General features: G+C 37.8%; 1 protein-coding gene across 1 annotated transcript; it reads right to left on the reverse strand.

The window, feature by feature from the left end:
- Positions 1 to 30: 30 nt before the first annotated feature.
- LOC122983472 (SR-related and CTD-associated factor 4-like) lies at positions 31 to 25,862 on the reverse strand. The gene is made up of 18 exons (XM_044353203.1): positions 25,618 to 25,862; positions 24,271 to 24,354; positions 23,374 to 23,418; positions 23,083 to 23,244; positions 22,867 to 22,984; positions 22,563 to 22,690; positions 22,309 to 22,455; positions 22,148 to 22,221; positions 21,357 to 21,453; positions 20,922 to 21,005; positions 20,410 to 20,495; positions 19,814 to 20,001; positions 17,770 to 17,870; positions 17,554 to 17,667; positions 17,284 to 17,440; positions 17,087 to 17,181; positions 1,315 to 1,453; positions 31 to 1,098 (listed from the first exon to the last, which is right to left on the reverse strand). Exons 1-18 carry the CDS (start codon positions 25,645 to 25,647, stop codon positions 674 to 676), a joined length of 2,274 nt encoding a protein of 757 aa, XP_044209138.1. The 5' UTR covers positions 25,648 to 25,862; the 3' UTR covers positions 31 to 673.

Here is a 25,862-nt window from a genome sequence, read left to right on the forward strand (position 1 = left end):
AGTCTGATCAACACAATTAAAACCACCTGATCAAATGGTAGCACTCCTTTTTAATATTCACTGCACATGATCCTACAAGGTGTGACCTTAATGTACAACAGAGGTTGGCCATGGTAACAGGGTTTACTCTACCCTCTACTGGCAGGACATGAAATCTCCTTTCTTCTGCTTGAACTGAAATCCAACTTCTCTGGTGAAGAATTAGACATTGATGTGGTACAAAGACATTTTTACTAAAAACAATATACCAAAAAAGGTATGAATTGTAGAGTTTTACTGTCTCCTTCCATACACAAAAACTCCTGTGAGGGAATAAGCTCAAAAAATACAGACTCTGCTTTTGTTTTTACCTCCAACTACCAGGATTACAGACTTAAGCATAAACTACACAACTTCAAATAGGCCTATACAAAAAGATAGCAAACAGCTACAAGCACGTACAGTATTTACAGCAAAAATCGGAGCATGGACAACATTCAGAACGCCATGTCTTGGTTTTCATTGTTTATTCAACCCTAAGAAAAGGTTCTGGTGGTGTAAAAAAAGTCTGAACAAAAGTTTCTGCAACCCTGTTGTTCACAGCAGTCCTTGTTGAACCAGATGTCCTGATATTGATTAGTATCTCACAGTGGTTTATCAGTGTCTCCCCTGAGGTCCATCAGTCAGCTGACCTCTACCACCTTCCTCTGTGGAAGGGTGGACACCCAAACCCTGGCCTCCCGTTTCGGAAATGCATCCCTTCCCTGTCACCCATGCCCTCTGGTCCCATGGAAGGATGTCGATGGAAAGGAGGGCCACGAGGAGGGAAGGGCATCGGCATCCTGAATCTGTCTGGTGGAAACATGGGTCCTCCAGGCATCATTTGCGGGGGCATGTTTGGAGGTGAGAGGAATGGAGGTAGATGAGGATTTGGCATTCCAGGAGGATGCTGCAGAGGTGGCATACCCAGTCTGGGACCCTGCATGACTGGTGGGCCTGGCAGGGTCATCACTGGTGCTGTAGGGGATCCCAGCTGGTTGTCTGTACCTGCATCTAAGGATGTGCCTTTTTCTCCTGTAGAATCCTTGGCGGACTCCTCTGGGGGTTTTATACTTACTGCTGCAAAAACAAGATAAGATTTGATGAATCCCAAAGGGAAGACAAGTATTATGACAGCATAAAAACCAGACCAGGGAGAATTTTTTTAAGGGCGAAACATCAAGCCAAGAACAGTGACATCACCACATCAGCATTTTAATCAATATGACAGCACACACATCTCCCCCTTAGATGATGCTTATAAAATCCACAGTATTTTCTGTATAAATATCTTACTCGGTGCCAAATTTGTAGGGTTTAACTCTGTGGGGATGAAAGGAGCTCCTCCTGGGGGGATGGACGTAGGGGACAGCATGATGGGGCCAGGAAAAGCAGGTGGACTTCCCATCGGCGCTGCCTGTTGAACTGATGACACCTGGAAGACAAAGAACAATGGCATCCAAATTAAGATTAAAGTGAAGACATTAATACAGTCCTCCTGAGGCGGCAACCTACTAAAAGATTTAAAACATTTACAGCATCATTTTTTAACATTTTAAACATCTACAACATTTTCTGATCCCACAGCATGAAGCAGCTTCTTGATTACACCATTTTGTATTTAATTTGTCTTTCTGCAAGCCCTAAGAAGATACACACATTATTATAATCAAAAACTAACACAATTTCAATTACACACATAAAAAAAATCAATTAATTTACTTAATTCCCAAGGAACTGTGTTCTGGTATCATGTCATATTTGGCATTATTAAAATATTGAAGCTAATATCATCTTGAAAGCCAGCTTCAAGTGTTGTACAGTATCACTGTCTTTATTCATTAGTGAGGTAACAGTAAAAAAATGACTTTTACTTCTAATTATATTACAGCTTTTAACACACCGAGGGAATGAAACATGGAGAAAATTTGCTGCTCAATGGACTCATGTTATTTGATATTAGTTTATCCAGAATATACAGCACTGTGACATAATGATGATGCATTTGTAAGGGTTGGATGGAGTCAATCCCAAAATATTATGGTAGAATACAGAATAATTAGGTAATGATATGCGTCTCTAAATGAACTAGTGCTAAATGACAAATGAAAAACTGTCACCTAGTCATAATAACTCAGGACAAGTGAAATTGCATGCATTCAATTTAGCATGACGGGGGTCCTTCCTGAAATATGAGCTCAGGATTTATGTTGGAAGAGAAGCAGTTCAGGATGTAGACAATTCTTTAGGTTTCATGTCATTCTGTAATGTACTGAAATGAATTGCTGGGACAAACAATGAGTGACATACACCTTCTTTTGTTACTTACCCATTGCATACAATAACTGCATTTTTTTGACCCAACATCACCAGGCACAGGGTAGCTTTTGTATTTTTTCCTTTTTTAAAAAAAAGGTATCCAGTTCCTCATTCCTGCAAATACCCATTGGCTATTGGCCATTGGCAAGTGTGTTTATGTAAAGTGCATAACCGTCACAGACAAACAAGGGTTGCAGTTGTTATTAAAATTGCTTTAATTTTTTAATGCTATCGATTTGTGGACACACTACTACAATTGCACATAGTTGTAAACAGAGTTTAACAATTCTAGTTTTGGCAGAACATGAACCATATATGGGAGGATGTTTGCCATTTCTGAGGCTTATTGTAAGAGGACACTTGGGAGTTTTAATAGGAGGAGCTGAGAGAGACTAGCACTTCAGGTAAATTATTAAACCCAAAAGGCATTTGGAAGGTGCAGATCACCATCCCAACAATGCTGAACAATTCACTTGTTTCCTATAATGCACCAAAACAACCAAAACTTTAAAATTTAAATTTAAAATTAATTTCTCAACAAACCTGCCTTAAGAGTTGACAAAATTCTCTATTACCAAGCTGACACACTGACTTTAAGGTCAGGGTCAAGGTGGAAACTTGAGCAGGAAAGCGCTAAAGTCTCCTGCTCCTAGTCCCCGAGGAGCAGGAGTTCACACTATGAAAGAACACACACACACACACACACACACACACACACACACATTGTCCTAGGTCACTTTTGGGGACATTACATTAACTTACATTCATTTCCTGGAGACTTACCCTAACCCTTTTGTCCCCAGTTGGACAAGCCATCCCCGATTAACTGGTTTTAAGTCTGAAATTTGTCCCTGACAGACAGACAGACAGACAGACAGACAGACAGACAGACAGACAGACAGACACACACACACACACACACACACACACACACACACACACACACACAATAAATTGAACTAAGAAACACTGCCATCAACTTTGACAGAAATGTGTTAATTTGTTTTGCGATATCTTGCTGATCAACAAACTAACAATGGACAAAATCTATGGCTCAATGAAAGAGGTCAAAGGTTACCTCTGTGGTCACAGCTGATAATAACATTGAACTGCCACACAAAAACACTCACAAACTACATCATACAGACATATGGATGACTCTCATTTTAAAATGACATAACCTGTATGTATTTTTATATTGATGAAACTTTAAATTCATAAAACTTCCAATTAATGTGCCACTTGCCAATAATTACATTAATACACTATCAAAAGTATTGATAAAGAATGAAGCAAAGCATTCATTTTCTCCCTCAGCCTCCTAGCTGAGATGATTAAGAAAAATTCTATAGTCAGAGAACTGATGCATGCATCTGTCACTGACTTCATTAGTAATATTCAATTTTAAAACCTAGAAAAAAAGAATAGTTTATGAGTATATGAAACAGAATCATACGTTGCATTACAAATTTAGTGGCTACATAAAATGATCTATAAATGAAAAGTTAACAGTGCTTGGCAAATAAAGATTATAGTCATGACTTCAAAGTTAGTCAGAATAACTACAAATACTAATTAAGCCAATCAGACTTGTTAACCAAATCACTATAAACCCAAGCCCTATTGTAAAACTCAGAATACTGAATCTAGACGAATGAATATATGAAACATCAAACTACATCTGCTTCACCAGTTACTGTATGACTGCACTCAAGTAATTTAAACTGATGTTATGAAAGGTATGATTAGTGACACACAGATTAAATGTTAACATTAAAGTTAACCTTTAATGTAACAATTTAACTAGACATTTTTTCCCACAGATAGAAATAATGTACCATGCATTCAACATACAACCCTAAATCTATCATTAACACAAGTTACAGTTCTATCCATGAATGCACGATACCTATTGTTCACAGATTCAATGAACATTATAGTTAAAACTCATAGCATACCAGGTGCTGCAAGGTGATCACCCCATGACAGCAGCTCCTGTCTTGACATTTTCTCCTTGGTGTAAGCCAAAGTTGGCTGTAGACACACAGTCTATAGAGCAAGTTCACCTATAGATCACGTTACTGACACAAAGTACAATATGCCGTTCTTTTCAAATGTGACAGTCTGACCTCCCAGTGCAACATATCAGAATAACAAATACACAAAAAAAACCCTATTTATTGTGCAACAGACTTCTGTCTGTAATTCAAACAAATCTCCCATTTGATAGAAAGCATCTATTTATATTCTAACTCATCTTAATTACGCAGAGATTATGAGATAATTTAAGCCATCGGTGCACATATGACTCGCACATTAATCCCTCCTCTAAGGCTTTTTCAACAGCTCTTAGATTTCCTTGTCAATGTAGAAGTTTCCAGTATTTCATTCAAAAACTTCTGTGAAAACTAAACACATTAATACCTGCAATGTAAAAGGTATAAGGTAAAATTTGCCTTAAATTTTGACAGCTTTTACAAAATTTAAAATTCCATGTAAATTAAATTTGGTTACTGGAAGTGCCCAGGGATCTATAATCAGCCACTCCAAAATATTACTAAATCTGAATTTTAACACCCAATTCCTGTGCAAAGGGTATGTCAGCTGCCTGTCATACATACACAACTCAAACTAATATTCTACTCTGCTAACTGAAAGGGTTATATTTGAATTTACTGAAGTATAAATTCAAAGAGTTTAAGTGATAAAACAAATACACACAGAGAGATACGTACACATAACCAGGACCTGACCAGACTTTAAAGGCACTATGTGTAGGAATAGAAAATGCCAGATTTTGACATCCCCCACTGGTATTATCACAAAAAAGACACATTGGCAGACAACTATAATTTTCACCAGGTATTGTCTAATTTTTCTACAAACAAAAATCTGTGCCATCAAAATAATTTGTAAGAAAGTGATATTTTTTAAAAAAGCATCCTACACATATTGGCAGTGGATGAAAGTAACTAAGTACATTTACTTAGAAGTATTGTACCTAAGTACAATTTTGCACAAAATACTTGTATTTTTCTTGGTTTCCAATGTTTTTGGGCTTTTAACATCTTCCAAAAACCAGTGTGTAGCCGGGGTCACATTTCAGATGTCTGAGTTGTTAACAGCTCCACCAAATTGTAATTTTCTCCTCTAAATTCCTCACATGTTAATTATAATAAATGTTCAAAAAGTCCAAAAGCTAAAAACAGATTTCTGTATCAGAACTTTGTTTTTTCTTCTTTCCTCTCCCATTAATCATCTCATGACCCCTCAGATTTATCTGGTGGCCCTTTGGCCCCTAAGTGGCGCCTATATTGGGAACCACTGGATTAAACTACTTAACTGTATATGAAGTAGTTCAAACTAGCTTCACCTCCGACAGCTATAGCAGTAACATGCTGTTTACACACTGATGCTTCAGTATTAATAAACTAATGATGTCATGTATAATATAAGTTGGATTCATCATGCAGGACTTTTACTTGTAATGGAGTATTTTTACAAAGCTGTATCGGTACTTTTACTAAAGGATCTGAGTACTTCTTCCACCTCTGCATATTGGCATTGTAGTTATGTGTCCCACATAAAAAGAAAAAACAGAAAAAGTGTACAGAGTAAAAATCAGCACAGACAACATATTTTCTTTTGCATTTCAAGAGAATTTGGGGGGTTTCCCAGTTATTTAATTTTCTAAAGGCAACATCCAGTGATCATCATAAAAAAATGCAGGTAAAAGCACTTTTGCAGTGGATTCAGAATTAAGCTGAGTTGGTTATCGCTTGATTAATTAGGAGCCACACTCAGGTTAGAAAGCTAACTAGTTCTGACAGCGAAAACTTTTGCGATCTTAATGGGTTGAAACAATATTTAGACATTTTGGAAAACACACTTATTTGCTTATTGCTGAGTTAGATGAGATTGATACCACTCATGTCTGTATATAGACAGATTTTGTTACATAATACAGAGCTAGGCTAGCTGTTTGTGCTAAGCTAAGTGAACTGGCTGGTGGGCATAACCTTACATTTACCATACCGACATGAGAGTGGTATCAATCTTCTCATCAAACTCTTGGATAAGCATATTTCCCAAAATGCCAAGAAATTCCAAAATAAGTTGTTTTTTTGTGAATGCAACAAAAAACAAGTAACCTGGGGAAACATTTTCGTCATTGCAAATAAAAAATAATAAGGAATTTACTACATTTGCCTGTTGCCCTCACTTGAAGAATATAGTTCAGCTCAACCATCAGTTTTCATTTTGACAAACTGGCAATTTGCTGAAATGCCTAACCAATGCTGGGTAGTGGCATACATTGCTGTCTGCCATATGTCAATTTTCCGATATTACCACTTGGGGGTGCTTAAGGCAAAAATATTAAAATCTTACACATAGTGGCTTTAAGTTTGCCACTTGCACACAGCTGAACATAACTTTAAGGGAGGAAGCACTTGGGGAGAGGGTGATTTTTTTTGTCGTCATTCATTATTCTAGAGGTGCTCATAGCAGCTTTAAAACTAGAATTCATATTAAAGCTTGATGGATGTAAAATGGGACCAATTCAGTTAATGATTCCAAATCAGTACCTGAAAACGTGGGATTATAGTGCAATTTAAGAACCTACAGAAAAATGTGCCTAATGACCTGCAACAATGATGTCATAAGAACATAATGACAGACTATAAAAGAACCTGCCATAGTTTATATGAGCACAATGCTTCATGCTGTTTTAGCGACTATAATGACAGAATTAAAGGAGAGAAATAACAGTTCATAAATCAAACAACCTTGATGCAGTCTGTACTGCGAGATAATAACAGGGGTCTGCTCTTACCCTGGTGTCTCATCCCATCAGCAGGAAATACAGGATATCTGCTGCTCCATTTTTCCTGCAGGTTATTTCCACTGAGGAAACCCCACGAGCCAGGCAGCTGGGAACCTTGTATTCGATCAACAATCTTATCCCTGATGGGTCAACTCAGTGATTTCATTCTTGTCAATATAATTCCTGTTCTTTGTTTATACCTGCTACTCACAAGACATGTGAAACATGGTAATGAGGCAGTTGTATAATAAAATTACCTAAAAAATCTGGCAGCTTAGATTATTCATGTGTAAAAAAAAAAAAAAAAAAAAAAAGACATGTAAAAATACAAAGGTCCATTTTATTATGAATGAGCCTTTCTTTACCTTTCAACCATTCCATAGTATCTTCCAAGAGTGGGAATCCCAATATCCAAAGAGCATTTTAAACTCACCTTTGTTAGACTCATGCGAGTCTGATGTTCCCCATCTGTAACATGGATCTAAACCACTGTTACAGGATATAATTGAAGAATTCCTCTTTCTTTGAAATGTTACTTCATTCAAAAAAAATGAAATGAAAAGACTGTCCAGATTTTAAATGATAAACCATGTTTGGGTTATATAAACCCAATATGTGCAAGTGAGAAGGAACCAGAGGGCTAAGAGTCAGATATATGTCTTCAACATGTACAGTCATAAGAAAAAAATAGGACACCCCATGAAATATATTAATATAGTTATTTTTTTTTAAGAAATATGGACATATCAATATTTGATCTTCTTTCAAACAGTATCTATACATAAATGTGATGTAAATGATCCAAAAACAATGAAAATTTAACTGTGTTATTTATTTAACAAAAAAAATAATAAAGATGCCAATTCCTACTGAAGAAGATTAGGACACCCTATGCCCTAATGGCTGGTATTGCAACCTATGGCTAAAATAACCTCAATTGGACATTTTCTATAACTGTCTACCAGTCTGACATCGAATAGGAGAAAGTTTTTCCCACTAGTCCATGCAGAATTCTTTCAGTTGTGTGATGTTTCAGAGGGGTTTCTTGCATGCACAGCCCATTTCAAATCACCCCACAGCATCTCAATAGGATTAAGATCCGGGCTTCGACTTGGCCATTCAAGAACTCTCCGTTTCTTTCTTTTGAGCCATTCCTTGGTGGATTTACTAGAATGTTTTGGGTCATTGTCATGTTGCATGGTCCAGATCCGCTTCAGCTTCACATTTTCCTCCAGCACCCCTTGATACAATAAAGAATTCATAGTGTATTCTGTGATGGTGAGCTGGCCAGGCCCTGTTGCAGCAAAGAAGCCCCAAACCATGACATTTCCACCCCCCATGCTTCACAGTTGGTATGAGGTTCTTGTGCTCAAATGCTGTCTTTGGTTTGCGCCAAACATGTCTTCTGTTATTGTGCCCGAATAATTCAACTTTGGATCCACCTGTCCTGTTCCAGAAGTCCTGGTCTTTATCTAGGTGTCCACTGGCAAACTTTAGTCTTGCCCTGATGTTTTTTTGACAGCAAGGGTTTCCTCCTTGCACACCTCCAATGAAAATCAAACTTGTGCAGTCTCTTACTGATGGAAGATGTATGTACTTTGATATCAACTGTGGCAAGAGCTATGTTTAGGTCCCGTGATGACATTTTAGGATTGTTGGAGACTTCTTGAAGCATCTTGCAGTGTACTCTTGGGCTGAACTTGCTAGGACGGCCTTACCTGGCCATGTTGGCAGTTGTTTTAAATGTTCCAGATAGTGGAATGTCTGATTTCTAATTGTTTGGAGATCTTTTAAAATCTCTTCCCAGACTCATACACATCTACAACCTTCCTTCTGAGGGCTTCAGAGAGCTCTTTTGATCTTGCTCATGGTGATACCACTCACTTCAACAATCAAGAGCAAACCAAACTAAATGTCTGAAGTTTAAATAAGACACAATCCTCTCTAACGATGTTCTAAGCATTTGCACCTTATGTGGTGCATTTTAAGCAGTAATAAATGTGTGGGTGTCCTAACAAGAAAACTGCATTTATATTGATTAAATTTTACAAATCATTTTGAAAAGACGTTTCTTCAGTTTTATTTGTTGAGTTAAACTACCTACATCTCTTGATAATGTTAAAATGAAGATCAAACGTCCAAATGTTTAAATATGTTGAAAAAGACAAAGGTTTTCATGGGGTGTCCTATGTTTTTCACAACTGTAGAATAGAGCCACTTAATTAAAATTAAAAGAAAATCAATGATAAATTTTCAAATGCTATATAACATCTATTTGGTCCATGTTATTTCTCTTGAAAGCAACTCCAGGTTTTACCACATGATGCAATCACATTCTGAAACTCATCCTCCTTACCTCTACAGTCTCAAGCTGATGTTCACAAATACTGCATTTCTATTCGAAGCTTGAAGATGTTCAAAATGCAAACCCTTTCTGAAAACCCACATCCAAAACATAACCCAATGTGTTACTAGTATTCTTGGTAGTATTCTAAAATAGTTTTAGTTCAATGATAAAAACTGAGGAAAAAAATTGAAAAACAAAAACCATTTGAAAAGGAAGCCTTTTAAATCGACTCTCGTCAATCTAAAAAAATTAAAATTAAAACAAAAGTTGAAACAAACGTACTGTGTAAGATGTATTTTGAGTTTCGAATTATTAATTTCAATTTTTAAAATGACATGAACATTTACTGCTAAATTTGATTATTCCTTAAAAACTGACAACTGGATCACAAAAAAAGTATATTATAATTTATTATTATTATTATCATAATAAATAAATATATAATACTTTGAAGATATGTTTTACAAACAGTGTATGTCCTGTGTTTTGTTTTTGTTTTTTAAAGTATGAAAGACAATGAGGAAAACCTAAATTACACCCCCACCCCACCTTTTTGCAGGTCTTTTACTATTAATATATACCAATTTTATTGTTATGCTTTTTATTACACAGTGTAGTAAAGGGGCTCCCAAAATACCCAAATTGTATAAAAATGAAGTTAAAGGCCATTTGAAGGCTGATATGTCCTAAATGAGCAATAAAAAGGTCCATTTGGCTGTTTTGTTTTGGGTTTTTTTCTTTTTGTTTTTTTACCTTGTCCACTTCATTCCAGGAGTTATTTTTGACGAAGGGCTGCCATTACATTTTTTGCTGTATCCGCTGTACTGCAACATCCCTGGTTACCTGTGGGAGCAATAGCTGATTGCTGCACTGGAAATGTTCTGTGGTGTCATTTGTTAGGTCATTTATGCATGGAAATGTGATAAAACACTACCAAACATGGACCCAGGGATACACACATCCTGGATCCAGTTTTTTTTAATCAGTGTAAAATAAGTTAATTTTCTGACCTCCCAATGAAACGATGAGCTCCAATAAATGTATAAATGGACTTTGACATCAGTCACAAAAGTCTTAAAACATTACAAATTGGCAACGCAACTAATTATGTACAGCGTACAAGATATGAGATCATTCACTTGGCCTTGAGATAAAGAGAAGGCTTTTGGCATCAAACCAATTTTTACAAGGGTGACAATTCCAAAACTGAACTCCTGTAAGGGGTTCAGAGGAATACCTCCCAGAAGAAACTTTAGACATAGAAAGGAAGCATTCTGATGAACTCTGAGATAAACATATGCAATATGTGAAAAGATACAAAAGATTTTTTTTTAAAGCTGTTTTTATCCTCTTGCAAAAAGATTAAAAAAGTGGCACAAGCCCTGTCAACCCCACTGTGTTGAGCAGACATTGCTGAAACAGTTTAGTTCAACTGTATTATTCTGTCACTGTTTACACATTTGCATCTTTCTTGCTACTTTTTCTTCCTCGACCACTTGTCTCCTCCTCTATGCTGCCATTGAGGATGGCAGACAGTGAAACTCCATCCTTTCAGTGGAACACACACTGGCCACATCACATTAGTTGACAGGAGTTATTTGATGCCCATACCACACCCCAGATATGCCATACAGTTGAAGGAAGTAGTCAAGGTGCAGTAGCTGGGATGTGCCAATCAGGGAAGCAAACATGATGAAATTCGCAGCTTCTCTAGAGAGTTGAGGTGCACTGATGCTGAGAAATAGGAGCGCGGCAGGGACACTGGCGGAGTGTGGGATTACATATGTTGCACTCCATTTGGCCTTGTCGGTGTGGGGCTTGTTGCATAGCGGCAAGTGCAGAGAAACTCAGTTAAATGCAGGCGACACATGAGGCGGTACGTATGATATTTAATCTCAATGAGCTGATAATCAGCCAGTGGTGGAGATGTAGTAGTCAACTTTAATTTACTCCTTTCACAGTTTTTAAGTGTTGGCAGAGCCATTACAGCACCTTTTCCATTTGGATTCAGCCTTTACAAGCCTTGTGAAATAGGTGTTTATTAGTCTGCATTGTTTATAATGGTGTTGGTACACATGGTATCAACTCTGAATAAGCTGCATGTGCTGTTTGGTTTAACAGATTGAAAGTGAGTGGAAAATATGACCAACCAGTACAAACTGGCACTGTGCTGGTCAGGTTTAGGAGTGGACCCAGCGATACATGATTCGGACAAGGTTACCTTATATAGGCAGCAATAATTAAGCAGCAACCGAAAATAAAAGGGTTTACCCCTGTTTGCATTATTAGCAGAGTATGTCATCAAGCATCCTGCATCAAGCACAGGTGTGTCTGTGACACAACCCAGCACAATGCAGAGGCAAATGACCAAACATTTACATGGGAAGGTAACGCTCAAAAGAAAAATCTTCTTTTTCTATTTTTTTGGGGGCGGGGGGGTTTGCCAAAAAGAACAGTATGAAAAGTAGTTAGTCTGTCAAAAGCTACTTTTTAATAGCTGTCTTGGATCCAAAAATTTTAAAACAAATAAAAATCAAGAGATTTGAAAGGTAAGGTCATTGATGTGGAAATGTGAGATTGCTACCGGATTACTACTTTTTGTATGAATATGGCAGAAACAAAAAGGGGCAAAAGTGCAGCTCAAGACTAAGAAGAGGGACCAAGTGCAGATTGCTGTACAATGCACAAGATCTGAGGAGAATAATAAAAGACACCAGATGACTAGACTTCCAATAATTTTTAAATGTACATTTTTTATATTTTCCACAAGGAAAAAGGCTGTATTAAGGGCCTCATAAAACGGAAGTTAGAGTGTCTTCAGCTTCTGTACTGTAATGTATTTCCCAGTGAAAGAGAATATTTGGGCAGTGTACAGTTATAAGAGGGATTTAAATCAAATCCTTCGCATTTGATTGGACTGCTAAAACTGGGTGGGGCTTAGAGTTTAGTGTGATACAGAGCTGCAGAGAGAAACTGAGCTACAGCGGACAGTTGGCTCCACACATACCCAAACCTGTTGTTAAGATTAGGAGGAAGACGAGGGAGAGATGAATGAATTAGACCTCAGCCACACTGTTTTGGAGATGAAAAGTTTTTGCCCAAAACACACATCTCTTCCTATCTCTCTCCATATTGCTGTTAGCTTCTATGACCCACAAACGGTGAAGTGCGGTTTTATATGACTGGTGTGGCTAGCTACTCGCCAAAAGTCACATTTGATTGGTTGAACTTTTATAAAAGCCCCTGAGTGCAGGATGAGTCATCAAACATTTGATACCATTTTACAGGAAAAGACAGGGATTTTGATGTAAAAATACTCTAAAACTGATGTTTTTGTTTTTTTTACATATAACAAGAGATAAATGAACAATTAACACAGGGACACAGGAATAAAAAGGGGAAAATGTATTTTTCATTTCATGGGGCCTTTAACCCATGTAGTTGGACAGAAAATATGGCAGCTTTGTGCTTATACTGTCCAGTCAAATCTAATGAGGAAAAATGCACATAAACATCAAGACATGGGGTTAAGAGCACTAAAAGCATCTTAACATCCCAAAGCAAGACTCCCCGAAAGTGACCTGGCTGTTTGCCATGATGAAATTCTGTTTAGTATGGTGACTCACCAGATGTGGCCTCCGCATACAGAAGACAACTCAAAAGTACGCGAGAAAAGCAAGTTAGTGCTCATTCGATTAATGGTCCTAAAGTGACATAGAATGGCTGGGTGTGTAAAAATAAGGGTGCAGTGTGCAGTTTACTGGATTTGCAGGTTCTATTATTTATTGCATTTAATTTTTTTTTCAAAGCACTTTGGAGAAACATGTTGAGCTTGCTTTGTTGGGCAATATTCCCCTTATCAAAATCATGTCAATATAAACTCAAAAATCGTATCTCCAGTCCAGTTTCAATTAACAAGTGGCTAGTTTGGTGCAACATTTAGCATTAGATGCTAAGAGTGCTGTTGGCTTACCTTGTCTCCGATTTTGACACAATTCCTCCAAATCGGGCCTTTAAGTGCCACCAGCAGCCAACAGTCAGATATTCTCGACCCCATGACATGTAAGCAACCTTTCTTCCAAATGAGGTGCTCAGTTCAGAAGGCCTACTAAGTATGGTAAGGTGTAGATCATCTAGCTGGATCATATTTTATTTAAGCTAGTTTGTGAACCATTTATTCAGCATGTGGTCATCAGAGGACTTTAAAAAAAAAATTGCTAATTTCCAAACAAAAACTCTGTTGATTGAAGATTGTGACTTCACATATGATAATCACTTGAGCTGTCAAAATTACTGTTCTCACATTTTATTTCACTGCTTCTATTTATTTCTTGCAAGTTCAGAATCAGTTTGTATATTTGTGAGTTTACGGTTCAAACCCTTTGCAACCAAAACACATACCAAGAAGCTGATTCATCTATTCATTCATTTAAATATTTTTGTTATTCCATCACTAATGGATGGTTAGGGAAACATTTTTGTAATCAGATATTTTAAACATTGTATACACCACTGATAAATTAGCCAAACCCAGACATTATGGATGATAGAGCTTAGCTTCCAAACACAGAGAAAGGATGAACAGAAATACATCCCTCTACACATACCACAGTAATTAGTTTTTTGTAATTCCCACTTTATTCAAATAAGTTATACTGCACAGTACAAGGTTACTTAGTGAAGATGCAAAATAATTTTGCAAAGAAAAAGGAAAACTGATGAATTAGCATTAATGAGTTTAATGCCTATCAGCATATAAGCAGTGGAGCTTATCTGAATAATTGTGGCAAAGTGGATAAAATGACCAAAACAGATTTGCCTGCTTATTGGTGACTCTGAAATAACACCTGTGTTGCGAAAAAGTGGCATGTGAGTGACTTGTTGACAACTCCACTTACAGAGTAAACTCCCTGCTATTCATTAATGACAGAAACATAAAAAATGAAAAAAAAAAAAATCACTTTTAATAAAACATTTGAATTCCACACTAAAAAATCCTATCATTACTCAGATCTGGTGTACTCAACCTGTCTGTGAGGGTTTTCTATAAAGGACAAGTTTCAGGCAGTAAATTCTGACATATAACCGTTACAGGCTGTCTGACCTCCTTTAGAGGTTTTCACATGACAAGCGTCAAGCGGAAGTTCGAAGCCAAATCGAGACCACACAGTGAGTGGAACTGAGTGCCACCAACCTTGGTCAGAAAGGCGAGTAGCTCAGAGTTAAAACACTTTTAAGTCTGAGTATGGCAGGGCAATGATTAAGCATTTATCATGTGTTTCTCTGAAGAGCTCAGTAATAAGACAAAAACATACGCTATCTACAATTGGCTGCATCTAACAAATTTAAATCATAACTAAAATAAGTACCTGATAATTCTGCTTTATTGCTGCACTCAAAACATCAAATGTGACACAAGTAATTAACCTCTACATAAAACATTTTGCAGTAGCTGCAATAATGGAAACAGCAATATGGGATTCTGTGACTGATGCACAAACATTATAAAACAATCATTTGCAGCGCAGCACAACTGTGGTTTTTCTAGAGATATTAAAGGCTGTGTCATCCACAGGTATACTGCAGTTGTGACAGATGGAGCTCACAAGACCACAAGCATTTGCATATGTACACACAAACGCAAAATACATGTAAATTTGTGTCCTCTTGTTTGACACCAAACTGACTGCTGACTGACTGGTTTATCTTGACCTCTAGATCAGCAGCCTATTCCATATTAGCCTAGTTTGAACCAGATTACCCCCCACAGTAAAAGTGGACACAGTGGGTGACCGCATCAGTTATCAATACACCCTGAAATGTGCCAAAAGTTGGGTGTTACTATGGTTACTTGCTGCCCAACAGACAATACAGCAGGGGTCACCAACTCATCAATCGCGATCGACCTGTGGATCTTTCTGGAGCTCTGAGTCGATTGTGAGGCATTTCAGTTGACATGTTATGTGTTCGTTTTCACCGATCTCCTAGAGCTGCATCGAGACTGCATCTGTTATGTTCAATTAATGCAAAATTCTGACTTTCTGCTGCTCGTTACACATCAAAATCACATGGAGACTTATTATGAGGCAATTACAGGAAACTCATTGTATTTATCACTGCATTTAGTGGTGTCACAAGCATGTACAAGTGTGTAGCGCATTTTTTCCCCAAGATCACTTTAAATATTGCAGGAAGGAATAATACAAGCAGAAACAGCCACAATAGGCTGGTTGGATGAGCTGCAGGCGACAGGCTCTTAGAAACAGTTACACCTCCAACATCTCATAAAAGTAAAGAACTCCTTTAGCCATGCCTTCCTGTCAGATAGAAAACCTCTCATCATGCTGCGCACGTGCACCACAAAATGCTGTTGCATGACAAGTGTGATCACTGATACGTGAGCAAGCGTCTCAGTATTGGCCAAACACTTGATTTGAACTTGAAGTGATCTTTGCTTGGAAAAGGTTGGTGATTGCTGGTATACATTATAACAGTGATTTAACTCTTTACTGGAACTAGCTTTCAGGTGACACAATATGATAATTTACTGGACACTTTTACTGGACACCATTAGAAGATTTTTTTCTGTGGCCATGGTCCAAGTCCTAATGTAAGCTTTCAGAAGCTAAATAAGCTGTAGAGAGGTGCCATGCATATACCTTTGAGTTGCAGAGTATCTCTCAGTGAATGGGATAGCGGTCTGACTAGGGCTGGGTATCGATTCAGATTTCCCAAAATCGATTTGATTCTGATTCACAAGGTCCCAATTCAATATCAATTCGTTCAGGGATATTTCAGTTACAATACCAATTTTGCTTGGATATGAAAAAGATTCTCAAAGAACTAATGCTGTAAATTGTACAAGGAACCCTGTGCCTGGTGCATTATTCACAATATTAATGTTTACATCACAAATTGACCCCAAAGGAGTTACAAGAATGTGTACTTTTTATTTAACATGAACACACTACAGCAGTCAACACAATAGACAGACTCTAAAGTCAATGAGTATTGAGTGACCAGATAAGTGCTTTCTTTAGCGCAGTGTATAAACAACAACTTTAGATTTTAAATAGAACCAAAAGGTAGGTGTCTAGATTTATTTTGGATTTAAAATGCACAGGAAAAGGCATATATTAAAAGATCAACCTCAGATGTTATGAATCGATATTGGAAAATTTAAATGAAGATTGCTTTGAATCAGAAAATCCCTTTTTTTTAAAACCCAGCCCTACTTTTGACATAGTATTTCTAACATTTTCTTGCCTTAAACTATCACAATATTTCTCATTTGATTTAGAGGATTTTGACATTTGCTTGGGCAATTTCTTTAAAACATTCATTCAAACTTGCAGTGATTTGACTTCTGAAGAGTAAGATGTAAATGTGGTTCAGATAAGCTCCATTACTCATGTGCAAAAATAGTTTATTTTCCCCAACAGCCTGCACAAGAAAGATTGTGAAGTATCACGATCTTTCTTGTATCTGCGTCTCCAACACCAACGCCATTATACCAATAAAATAACAGCACTTGCAATATTAGAAAGGACGGTGTTTAAAGACTGTATTAGCATTACCTGGATGTGAGCAGTGATGTTTCCATCTGCTGGTAAACTTTCCAACGCTCCGTTTACAGCTGCTTGCTTATTGAAGTCCTTGGCAGTGTTCCACTCTGAGCACAATAGAAAATACAATGGCAACATAAGAAAAACTGCAGCTTATAATCTTCAACAAGTGAGTCTTGGCCATACTAAAAGAACTGTAAAGTGTTTACCTGGATTTAGTGTGTCTACATCCAGCATACCCCCTTCCCGATAGCTCTCCAACTCCTCAACTTTGACTTTGGTCCAGGGTATATAGGTAACGCCTCGCTCCACATCCCAGAACTTTTTGTGCGCTGCTTTTATACCTTTGTTCAAAGCCCAAGCAATCTAGGCAAGAATGACATTAGCTATGATCATGAACAATCACCACTAAGACAAGTTCTACAGAACCAATATATAACTGGAGGTAAAAGCAATCTGTGTGTGTAGAGTTTATGTACCTTAACAGGTTTCTGATTGACTTTGTATGACCCCCTACTGAGTTTGCTCAAGGCTGTATAGGCATCTTGTCTGTGAACCATAACAATATAGGCACAACCCCTCGGAGGTATCATCTGGACACAAAGAGCAAAAGGTAAGAGTGAAATACAGAAACAACATTAGCTTTAGAACATAGAGGCTTATAAGTATCTTTGACATGAATGGTCCAAACTTACATTGATGGAGTCAATTTGACCAAACTCTTCCAGGAGGGACGTCACGTCGGCCTGTTGAGTTTTCTTGTCTAGCTGACCAACCCATAGTGTAGTGCTGCAAACTACAAACAAAACAACATTAAAAACACCTTGGAAGATGGAGGAAGTTTAAGTTGTGTTCAGCTTCACTATCTATCTACATGGAAAATGCTTCATTCTCAGTTTTTATCTTACTAATATACTATATATTGTCATGGATAGAGTTGACTTTGGAACTCAAGAACAAGAAATAGCTCCGATCTGAAGTGACTGCCCACAGATATGTGGCAACTACCCTACCTACTGTAATTTACCCTGCAAAGACTCTACATTATGTCGCTAAGACATTTTCTAGGTTTAGCATGTTAATGTTAAAGGAACCGTGTGGACTTTTGTTGTAAACAAACAAAAGTTGTGTTACTCACGAAAACATACTGTGTATCCTTGAGGTTTAACAAATGTGTTGAATGCAGTTTCTTTCCTAATAAAAACATTTCCAGAGCTAAGCATTTTAAATCCTGCGTTGTTTACATCCATGTTTACTAGCTTGCAGTCTTCTTTCTCTATTTCATAGTGCATTTCAGCCACTTGTAGATCATTGCAGGGTTTCCCATAGATTCATTTATTTGTGGCGGCCCGCCACAAATTGATTTTCTATTTTTGGAGCTGCACACCATGCTCTCACGCTCTCTCTCTGATAAACTCCCAAACAGACGCAGACGCACCTGCACCGTCTCGTTCTCTCCCCGCTGCACACAAACAGCCTGCTCTAAGCTTTTACCCTACAGTCACGTCTCACCATCTCCACTTGAGAGATGCGGTTGCACTATGTCCACTTAAAAATGTAAAGACTTTAAGATAGATTGTGCATCCACATCGTAAAGCGCCGAGCATACGCTATAAAAACAAGGGACTTCATGGCGCATTTACGTGCACCTGGTAAACTCAGAAATCTATACTCAAATGGCCACAAAGGTTGTTTAAAATGAGAAAGTTTTATTTTTCTTTTACTTATGCTAAAATCATAACAACAAAATCCTAATATTCAAAAATTCTATAACCCTCCCCCACAAAACTGATTCTGTGGGAAACACTGCATTGGAGTAGTGTGAAACCACTGGTAGGACTGTGTATTGCATCATCCAAGTGCGCGTGCATCCTCGTTCATGAGACAAACAAAAGAGGGATCCACTCATTAAAAAAAACCCAAAACAGCTCATTACCACTACTACAGGTCAAAAACTCCACAGGGTAACATTACTTTATCTTCTTTTTCTTTCACATTTTTAGCAAACACAAACCACTTGTTTTAAGTGAATTCCACTTTATATTAACCTGATCAGTTTGTGTGTATCTGTGACAGAGGGAGAAACTGTAGTACTACTCTTGATGTTGTTTTATTGGGTGTGGCCTGTTTACATGGGATCATTATGACAACAAATATATGAAATTGAAATATGGCAATTTCATTGATTTTGGCAACCACGAGTTGCCAAACCAGGCACATATATTTAAAAGGTATAATACTGGCTTTTATCTGAGAATTTACAGTACAGGTTCTATATTTCTGAGTCATTCTTGAACAAGAGCCTGTGTCATTCTTCCATAAATCTCTATGTCTACTCACATTGTTTCTGCTCAAGGGTGTACATTTAAGAGTCAGTGAAACAAAATGCAGGTTCAGCTTATCTGACAATCAGCCAAGTCAACATTTTTTAGCTTTGAAGCTATCATGTCACTTGGCAAGTATCTGTCTGTCTGCTATTAACTGCTTATTCAAAGAATAATTATCAACAAATTAACCAACAATGGTAATTGTTGCAGCCCTAATTGTTGTTAAATGGGGATACACAGCAATGTGGTTTCAAAACATTGTAATTATCACTTGAGAAAACAAAGTGGCTCCTGTCTACAGGGAAATCTGGGTAGATACTGTAGCTGCAACTTGCATGCAATAGTTATTCCAGCAGTTGTATGTACTGAATCATAACTGACATTCATAGATATGTTTTGGATCAGCACATACCACTGAGCGTCTGGCTCTTGATGCTGGGAAGACCTTTCTGTCTGCGCTCTCTGTCCTTCTCTCTTTCACTCCTGTCCTGAGAACGAGAACGAGATCGCCAGCGGCGTTCTCTGGAGCGAGAACGAGAGCGTCTGTGCCTTGACCTTCTCGAGCGGGATGTAGATCTTGATCTTCTTCTCCTGGGAGATCTTAAACACAAAAGATTGAAGCAGTTGAACATGGTTTCACCAAAGAATGCTTTTCCTAAAGGGAAAATAACGTTTGTCAACATTAGCTAAATAGGACATGACAACCTGAACAGTGGGATCTAGACAGAAGCTGACAGTGTCAGTGCCTGCCCTGCACCAATCGCTCAATGCTTTCTGATGTGTACAATTTACCCCTTAAGGATGAACTGTCTACTGCAGCAGATTATTGAATAATTTCTTAATCACTTTAACACACACAGTAGTTACAAATAGGCTTTGGAAAGTGTAATATTTGCCCCAATAAAAACTTTAACAAACAGAGGCATATCTGAAAAAGATCTTTCTTTAATTGAGGAACTGAAATTCCACAGCACTACATAGTGATGTGTGACGAGCAGAGCCTCTTACCTGGAACCAGATCTGGATCTTGATCTCCTGCCATAGCCTCTATGTCTGCCCTCCCTCCTCATAGATGAGTCTTCTCTTGAATTTCCCTAGAAGACAATGATGACATAACATTATATATTACACTATTTTTCCCAAATTAATGAGCAGAGTGTTCTAAGATCCCATTTAGAGAGTTCATGCCACAGGTCTCAAAATTAACAACATAGAAACTGAACTTCGGAAGCAGAAGTGGGGAAGCCTTTTGCATGAGAAGCGAAACTTCTTCAAGAATCTAGAGCAAGTCCAGTTGCACTTGACTTATAACCCTCCTGGACACTACATACACACTTCCTTGCCAATTGAGGTAGCCATGGCATTATCTTAGCATAAACTGTACAAATGAGAAAAATTAACTTAATGGAAAAAAAAGTTGACATTCAAATGTAAACACAGTGAAAAGTGAGCTGATGAATGTCGGCATTTCTCTCACACGAGAGAGATTGAAAACTAAATGAACAGGTTTGGGTGTTTACCCGTGACTGTGCATAAGCCTCATTTATGGAACGGTATCCGTCTGGCATCATATGATGTTCGCCATGACTCATTCCTCCACCGTGCTGAGGGATGATAAAAACACAATGCGGTTAAAAGAATAAAAATAAAAAACAGAAGAAGAAAAACACCACGGGACACCACAGGATAGTTTAACACAACACATTTTCACTGAAGCTTGAAGTTCCACACAGCTGATCATTTACAATATCAAAACATTCAAATTTGGAAGCATTTATAAAGCAACTTTCATGTTAATCATTTGAACTATGTAATTTTGGCTTTACACCTCATTGGACAAAGTGTAAACAGAGCAACTTCATTTGCTTTCAGCACTTTGTGGTCAGCATGCTGTTATTATACTAGAGAACTGTTGTATATAAGAATGACCATATTATGAATTTATAATTGGATACCTCAATACCACCAGTCTGTCCCATCATATGTGGATGAACGTTCTCCGTGTTCGGCACCTGACCGGGATACTGGTTAAACACATTTTCAGGAATGCCTCTGTCATGACAAAAACAAACAGGTAGTGAGTTCGGGTGTTAGAATCATGCAAACACTGACAATCGACACCAAAACAACTGTGATAGGTCTTTTTCACAGCAGATATTATTACATGTATGATTAATGACATTAATAATGGCTCCATTCAAGTATGCCAGCTCCACAACTTTGGTGTTGTGTGTGCTGGCTCAGTGATATGGCCTACCAGAACATTTTAATTCCAGCTGTGCTTTTCATTCCAGCTGTGCTTTTCAAAACATTATATATATACTTAATGTGTATATGAAAATGCCAGAAATTAAATGGCAGAAATATAAATTGTAAAATCTCTTCTTTGCTGCCACCCAATTATCACGCCTCTGCTCCACAAGAAATCCCAAAATAAATGATTCCTTTGATAATAACTGAAGAAAAACTTTTGAATAAAATCTGCATAACACACCTTGATTAATAAAAAAAACCCCCGCCAGATTGGACTAAATGATGTCACAGCAGGCGTTGGAACACATAAGTGAACCTCTAAATGCATTTTTGCTGCAACAATTGCAAACAAAGTATTTTTGAGTCAGCCGTCTAAGACCAAATACCAGCAAGGGCGTGATATATGCAACATGCTTACAAGTGTCAATTTAAAAGGTTTGCACAAAACATACAGAACAAATGTACCAGCATAAATAAATGTTATGAAACTCACAGCGAATGGGCAGTGCCTTCTTTAGTTGTTACATCCTCAGGTTCATCATCATAGTCAAATCGGTCGAGGAGTTTCTGAGAAAATAAAATATATAAACAGTGAGTGAGGGAAGTATTTTTGTATATGATGACAGAGGGTTAAGTTGTGAGCTATGCCATTACCTCAGCTAAGGAACTTCTCTTTTCTGAGTGTGCGCTGTACGGGTTGAGCTGGGCCACAGGCATCTGGGGTGGGTTTGGTGTGTTGTTTGCTATGGTGGCTGCCAGGGTCTTATCTGCCTGCTGGAAGTTCTGTAGCATTCTCTGCAGCTACACGAGGGACAGGGACCGGTCATTCAGGGGGCGAAAACGTACTTTTTCTTTAGTTTTCAATATCAGTACAACTGATGAAACATTTCAGTTGATGCCTTGCTCACCTCCTGACCGTGGGGGGACTGGAACAGCTGTGCTACGGCAGCTAAGGCATCAGGAGTGGGCAGCTGGGGCAAAGCAGACACAACTGAGGCACTAGTGACAGGAGGCTGTGGCTGTGGATCTGTGGGAACTGTTCAGACACAGGAAAATGTTCTGAGATTAATGTCTTTGCATGCACTTCAGAAAAGTACTTTCCAACAACCTTTTCTCAGGTAACACTCAAGTACATGGATTATAAAAACGTTACCAGACCAAAGTATGCTACAGGTATTGCTCAAAGAGAATTATATATTTCCATTCCTTTACCTTCCAGTGCAGGAGCAGGTATAATGGCTCCATTAGCCATATCCATCAGAGGCTGAATGATGTCCATGTCAAACACACCATTCTTCTCCCACAGGTTCAAGACGCGGACAATTTTGCTCTGATTTTAAAATAAATTATTCACACACTTGAGATATTTCTTTTTTTACAGTTCATTGCAACAATATTAAAAACAGCAACAGCACACACATAAAGTACCTTATCATCCTCTGGGCATCGGTAAAGGTTTTGGAAGGTATCTGTGAAGTTCTTCAAGAATCTGGGCCCAAAAACATCTTTGTCAACACCGAACTGATGGCGTGACTGTCGAACGATGGAATCAACCACATACAAACCGGGGACTTTTAATTCTGGCTTGCACTGATGGAAACAAACCAAAAAGAAACACTTTATTCCCATTGTCTCCAGACAAACTCCATTAAGAAAGTGAACGTTGAACTCAGATGTTTAATGTACTGTGCAGGCTCTATGGCTCTAGGATATACATACCTTCTTGATGAACTTTTCAACAATCTGGACGACATGTTTGTAAAGCTAATAAAAGACAAAATCTAACATCAGTCACAGCACACTATGCAATACTTGAATCATGCAAGACATAGCCAGAGAGGTCCAGAACAATACTGAGGACATGATAAAATTCCCAGTTCCTAATTCCTACATGATTTCTGTAAGTCTAGAGTCAGTTGCTGAAAGAAAATCTGCACTCTTAATATTATCAAATAAAGAATAAAGCCTTCAATGGTTTGAACCATTTCTAAGCTAAGAGGAGAGTGAAGAACCATTTTAACAGTAGATACAGATACCAAAATGTCTGCGAAAACATTTAATCTACTAGCACAGCATAATCCAAGTGTTATATCTCCACTACATCCAAACATATCTTTCCACTCCATTTCCAAAATACTTATGAAAAAACACAACTCCCTTAATTCCCTGATGCCCATCTATGGTTTGTTCAAAGGCCAGCAGCTCTGCTCAGGCATTGCTCACTCACTGACAATCCAGTAAGTAGCCAATAAGGGAACCACTTTGGTTGCCATATCCAGCAATCCACACTAGAAGAGGCGAGTGCTTGATATTAAAATTTACAGTTTATGGATATAGTATTCCTTGAAGTAATCCTAAATATCAATCTATGAGGCAAAAGATTTTGATTTTAGCATGATCACAGATAGCAATATCTAAGACAAATGACTATTCAGTTATTTACTGCATATTACAAAGCCCCTAGTAGGTCAAATCACATGTCAAAATGTTTTGGGTTTAATGACAGTATTCCTGTCTAAACCAACTAAATCAAAAGATCTATGAGTCTAGGAGATCCCCCCCTTGCACTGGCCGCTTTTTAATAAAACACTAAAATTCATATAGTATTCAATTTACCTTGATGGCTTTGATGGCTGATTTTGTAACAGACATCATCTTAGCACGGGATATTGGAGGCTTCATGTCAATCATGGAGAACAACTGAAAAAAAAAAAAGAATTACATAAGTTCATTGTAAAACAAACACAAAAAAACCCAAGCATAAAATAACATAGGAAAACATTCTCACTTTATATGACAAATAGGCTAAATATACATCACAAATGGCTAAAATGACAAATGGCAAAATGTAGCTATTGTACAGAAACAATAGTAGGAAAGTCATTAACAGTCAAGACGTTCTGAATATACATAGGAAAATAGACAAGAGTTAAGCATCTGATAAATCACTCAATGTGTTGTCTCACATGACCCTGCACATCCACAGACATGGGTCATGGGTAAGTATTTCATCCCCATTCACACAGTCCTGGGTCCACAGCTAGTGCCATGACAAAACCTTCATAGTCATCAATTCTACACTGTTCAGTTTCACATAGCATAATTGTACCTTGTATAGTTCTATGTACTAACTTATTTTTTTTAATATCTTATGTATGCTGGGTGTTCAACATGTCAGTCTGAGGATTTCTGTTTTTACTTACGCTACAATCATACTCAAGAGTCTGTGACTGAGGAGTGGATTTATGTCTATTAGGGTAACTTATGCACACATTTAACTAGTTACCTCAAACTCACCAACTACTGATATTTATCGGTGCTAAGCTAATTTTGATTGTTACCATTGCTTGTCCAACCACAGACACACATTTCACATACAGGAAGGCAAAACAGTCCAGAGTCCTCAAGTGACAACAATAAAATGACAACCAAAATACCGAGTTATGCTTGTGTTGTTATGTTAGTGTTTTGTTTTAGTAACGATTGACTACATTGAGTTTACCAAAAACAAGCCATTACGTTACTATTAGTCGGAAGCAGTGCCAGCTACCTGACACATGTAATGTTATTTGTAAGGCTGATAGCGAGTCACACTACTAATTCTACAGGATTGACGTAGCTTAGCTAGCTACTAAGGTTAATATTATCCCAGACATTTCTACTGACAGTTAATCGTGGGCTCAGTGATGTGGCTAGCTAGCATTAAATTCCCTGTTAGCTAGGCACTAAAATTAGAGGCCTTGCGAGAATCTGCGACTCCAATCGAGTCATATTAAAGTTTAACCAACCACGTACAACTAGAGCTAACGTTTCCCTAAAAAATAATCCAAAACAGCTGTTTAAAATGAAGATAATTGTTGTTATCTCTCTAAGAAATTGGCTAACGTAAACCAACCGACATTAGTTAGCATTAGCCTCTAGGTTTAGCTCTTAGGAGTACGGTATTACATGAGCAAACTTTACCTCCATGTTGAACGCGTTCACAGCATCCATAACGCTTTGTTATGATATTGAAAACCGGTTCACGAATTTGTCTATTTTGTTACTCTCCCCAATCATAACCCTGTATAGTTATATAACTAACAAGATCGCAACCAACAACGTTGAAGGGCGCAAACGAAACGTAGATTTTTATAGGATCACATAGCTGGCCAGAGCTCTGCTATACTGGAGATTGCTACTAGCTTCGCGGTTCGCGAGGTTACGTT

Source organism: Thunnus albacares, chromosome 6, assembly GCF_914725855.1.
Source record: "Thunnus albacares chromosome 6, fThuAlb1.1, whole genome shotgun sequence".
NCBI classification, from domain to species: domain Eukaryota; kingdom Metazoa; phylum Chordata; class Actinopteri; order Scombriformes; family Scombridae; genus Thunnus; species Thunnus albacares.

Bases quoted from the DNA above. Each gene is read 5' to 3' on its own strand.
- LOC122983472 (XM_044353203.1), bottom strand. From the start codon at position 25,647: ATGGATGCTGTGAACGCGTTCAACATGGAG. The intron at 24,355-25,617 runs GTAAAGTTTGCT...TTTTTTTTTCAG, and splicing joins TGAACGCGTTCAACATGGAG to TTGTTCTCCATGATTGACAT. The intron at 22,456-22,562 runs GTGAGCAAGGCA...TCCCTCGTGTAG, and splicing joins AGTCCCCCCACGGTCAGGAG to CTGCAGAGAATGCTACAGAA.